At 40.4% G+C, this 4,525-nt stretch overlaps 1 protein-coding gene across 1 annotated transcript; it reads left to right on the forward strand.

The window, feature by feature from the left end:
- Positions 1-3,725, forward strand: FBXO5 (F-box protein 5). Its single transcript, XM_015409577.1, has 4 exons — positions 1-700; positions 1,762-1,852; positions 2,947-3,129; positions 3,425-3,725. Exons 1-4 carry the CDS (start codon positions 24-26, stop codon positions 3,674-3,676), a joined length of 1,203 nt encoding a protein of 400 aa, XP_015265063.1. The 5' UTR covers positions 1-23; the 3' UTR covers positions 3,677-3,725.
- Positions 3,726-4,525: the final 800 nt, after the last annotated feature.

Here is a 4,525-nt window from a genome sequence, read left to right on the forward strand (position 1 = left end):
GCAATCCTTAGCCAACTGTGAAAATGAAGCGTGATTTTAATTGTAACCATGTTCATTGTGGAGGTCCATCGTTAAAACCACGTGGAACGGATACAAGATCAGAAGAATCTACCATTTCTGATTATGATGAATTTTGCAAAGACTGTGCCAAAGAGCATCAGAGGCTCCTGCATAGTGACCTGTGCCATGGAAACATCAGAAATACCAGCATCAAAAGTGAAGGGAAGCTCATACATAACAAAGAAAACCAACAAATATCATGGGGGCCTGCTAGGAGGACAAATGCACTGGAAAGTGGCAAATTTCATGAGGATAGTGGATATTCGTCTCTATTGAGTAGTCCACATGAACCCATTGAACATGATGACAGTATGCCATTGGCAGGAAACCTCAAGACACCAGATCACAGTCTCATTCAGAATAAAAGTCAGCTGCACTTTTCAAAAAGGAATTTGCTTCCAGTGCTCCATTTTGAAGAACTTGTTTGCTCAACTTTGAAAAGATCCAATAAAAGAAATCCAAAGTCATGGGGTATTTTGTTGGACAAATTGGTTTCCAGGGGAAGCCTGGGTTTTATGAATCTAATCGGCAGAAAAATGGGAGTGGACCAGCTGGACATCCTTAGTGAACTGTTCCATAGAGAATTTAGACACATATTAGCAAACATCCTAAAACACCTCAGTGATATAGACTTGATAAAGTGAGTTTGTTTATTTATTCTCAGAAATATAGAACATAAAATCACAATATTCTTAAGGACTTGTTCGAAGCCCCAGAGATCTTGCATGGGATGAGTTCTTAGCAAATTCAGATGTTAAACAATGACCCATTCATCCTGTTTTCCTCTTCTACTTTTTATGTAAATTGAAACCATTTCAGGGCAGGTTAGGAATGTGTCCAGCTTTTATGCTATGCTAAACATGAAGTGGGCATTTCTGAAAACAGCTTTTTTTAAAAAAGCTTCCTCAAAGGCAAAGTCATGGATTAAAAGAGTCTTTAAAGCCCTATGTGGCCAGGGTCCTTTAAAGCCCTATATGGCCAGGGTCTGGCCTACCTAAGGGACCGCCTTTCCCTGCATGTTCCCCCAAGGGCACTACGGTCGGGGACCCAAAATCTCCTGGACATTCCAGGTCCCAGGAACATCAAACTCGCTGTGACCAGGGCCAGGGTGTTTTCGGTGGCGGCTCCTACCTGGTGGAATGAGCTCCCAGAAGAGATCCGGGCCCTGCGGGACCTTGGGCAGTTCCGCAGGGCCTGCAAAACGGAGCTCTTCCGCCAGGCTTTCGAGTAGGAGCCGCCGCCACCATTATTCCACCAATGCTTTTTCCATCATCGCACCCTTACCACCGCTGGTGCGGGTACCATCGGGGGTGAGAGACAGGCCTGGCAGATGATAGGGCTGCGGGGACATATATCTGGTTGTTGGATTGATATACAGCTGCGGAATACCATCTTGATTCATGAATTGGAGCGAGTAGTGGAGCACTGATATTTTATTGATTGTATTGTATTTTTATATTGTTTTATTAGGCATTTATGCCCTTGTTAGCCGCCCTGAGCCTTTGGGGAGGGCGGGATACAAATCTAAAAAATAAATTAATTAATTAAACGGAGGTTGGGGAGAGTACCCCATACATTCCAGCATGAATATGATGTATGGTCTATAAATAGTGCCCTTGAATGCCAAAATTTGTACTTTGTTAAGCAGTGAACTTTCTTATGGCTTTTGAGATATAATTGAAACATTTGTTTTTACAACAGTGTGGCTAAAGTGAGCACAACATGGAAGAAAATTCTACATGATGACAAGCGGGCTTTTCAGACATATAACAAAGCATTAAAATTAATATCTGTAAGTTTCTGTAATTTTTTTCCTTTGTGACCTCATGTAGTGTATTCCTGTTGGGGGCTGAAAGGCAATCTGTACTTCTGAGGCACCTATAAATTATGTAGACACAGCGCAAGAGGCCATATGGAGTTGTGATATTTGACCTGTAGGTCAGGATTCTCTGGTGGGCTACAGAGCCCCTCTTTCTGGGTAACAGGGTCCTATACAGCTGTGTATGGTTTGCATATACAGAACCTGCTTCTGGTTTGCATAGGCAGAGAACAGAGACCTCACCCTCCTGTCAGACTAGGATTTGGGAGACCCAGGTTCAAATCCCCATTCTGCCATAGAAGCTTGCTGGGTGACTTTGACCAATCACACACTATCAGCTTAGCCTTCCTCACAGGGTTATTGTGAGGATGAAACAGAGGAGAGGAGAGTGATGCAAGCCACTTTGGGTCCTCATAAGGGAGAAAGGTAAAACAAAATTTTGGCAGGTCCAGAGAGGGCCCCCCACCCAACTTCACTTGCTTTCTCTTTCCACTCTGCTTGTGACCCAGTCACCTACCACTCAGATTTTTCACTATGTAGAACCTTTTTCTCTAAGAATTTTTTCCTAATATCTTGCCTTCCCACCCTTAATTTAAACCCAATATTGTGAGTCCTATCCTCTGCTGCCAAAAGGAACAGCCTCCTGCCCTCCTCTAAGTGACAGCCCTTCAAATAGTTGAGAGCAATCACATCCCTCCTCAGTCTCCTCTTCTTTACACTGAACATTCCCAAGTCCCTCAGCCTTTCCTCATAGGGCTTTCTCAGCTGATTGCCTAGAGTCTGGATTTTGCTTGAACCCCCTTCTACAACACTTAACCGAATGCACATTTTTGATAATTTCTTACTTGCTTTTTCAACAAAGCTTCATTTTTCTTAGCTCCTAACACTGTGTGCCAAGACTATAACAATATTGCTTGCAATTTGAACTTGTAGCCTGTGCCTTTTCTTTGTATTTACCACTGTGGACATCTCTTGTTTTTCCATTAAAGAAAAGTTGCATTTTAATATAGAAGCAAATATCTGCATTTTTTGAAAGAATACCTAATAAACTGGTCTTCTCTCAACAGAATAACAGTACAAAATCCTCAAAAACAGCTGACACAAGGGAATATGTTCCCCACCGAGAAGTGTTGGCCCTTGTTCAGAAAGCATCAACTGTGCAAAATACCTCTTCAAAAACAGCATCCAGACTCAAGGTTGACCACGGTAGTCGGAGCTCTTCTTACAGCCGGCACACACAGTTTTCTGAGGTAATGTTAGTTTTAAATTCTCATTGGCTGCCAGTCATGTCCACAAACTGCTCAAATACCAGTCATAACTTGATTGTAGCATATTACTGCAAATATTTTTAAAATGCATTCAGCTTGCACTTGAACCACTTACTAGCTAGCGCTTTTGCTTTGGTTGCTGTAGCACAAAGTAGAGACAGTTGAGGACTCTCTGTTAAATGGATTTGGAAACATAGGGATGTGTCTGTGTTCCATTAGTCTTGTCATTGGTTTAGAGGAGGGGGAAAAATCTTTAAACATTGTTTTTTCTCAACAGATTGCCAAGACTCTGAAAAATACTGAAAGTCTAAAAATTTGCCACCGTTGTAGCTCTCCTGCAAAATATGACTCTCACCTACAAAGGGCAGTGTGTATCCGTGAAAACTGCGGTTTTGACTTTTGCACTAAGTGCTTGTGCAGCTACCACAGTGCCCAGAACTGCACAAGTGAAAAGCCTGTGAAACCAACCTCCAAACTAGGACCTCTTCCTGGTACCAAAAAAAGCAAGCAGAACTTGAGAAGATTATGATTTATCTAGGATAGACTGTGGGTAGAGCACCCTGTAGGTCACCTGGAGACCCCTCAAAAAAGTGAACATGACAGTACTAGTTTTTTATAATATGTTTTAAAGAAAATATAAAAGTATCTTAGGAGATCTTTCCAGTAGTTGTTTTTTAAAAAAATGAATTGTTTTATACGGAACTTCCTTTAACTACTGTCCTGTGATCCCTGCTTTTAAAAAAGAAAGGATATTCAGAAGAAAGTTTTTTAAAAGATCCAATATATGCTTTAAAAAAAAGCAGGCTAATAAGCCATTTTGCAAGTACCACTGCCATAGAATTTTATTGGTGCATGAGGGGACTGAGGGAAGAATAAAATTGTTTTAAAGAATTACCTTCATTTTAATTATGTACTCTTTGACTTTATGCCTCCTGGGGAAAAAAAAAACTTAGTTATACAATTATTTATATTTTGCAGTCTGAAATACTTACCAAGAATTTGTTCTGGTCATTTTCTAAACATGAAATTTGGCTTTTTCTCATGACAGCTGGCTTCAGGATCTATAAAATTTGTGCTTAAAATATGTCCCCACTGCTGTGTGTATGTTTCCAGGCTACATGTGTACACACACACACATAAGTAGCCTGGATATATTGTCTCACTTTTTTGGACAAATATCCTGGTTACCACACTTTTGTTACTTCAAGTCCTTCGTTGAAGTATATTCTGTATATATTTGTAAATACGTAAATATTTGTCTGTTTGCTGAAAAATAAATTTAACTTTATAAACTCAGCCCAGTGCTTTGTGTATCATAAATATACATTTTCTGTGGTAGAACAAGAAAATGTACATGTGTGTAATGTTCAAAAAGATC

This window comes from Gekko japonicus, unplaced genomic scaffold (assembly GCF_001447785.1).
Source record: "Gekko japonicus isolate JY-2015 unplaced genomic scaffold, Gekko_japonicus_V1.1 scaffold1916, whole genome shotgun sequence".
Classification (NCBI taxonomy): Eukaryota; Metazoa; Chordata; class Lepidosauria; order Squamata; family Gekkonidae; genus Gekko; species Gekko japonicus.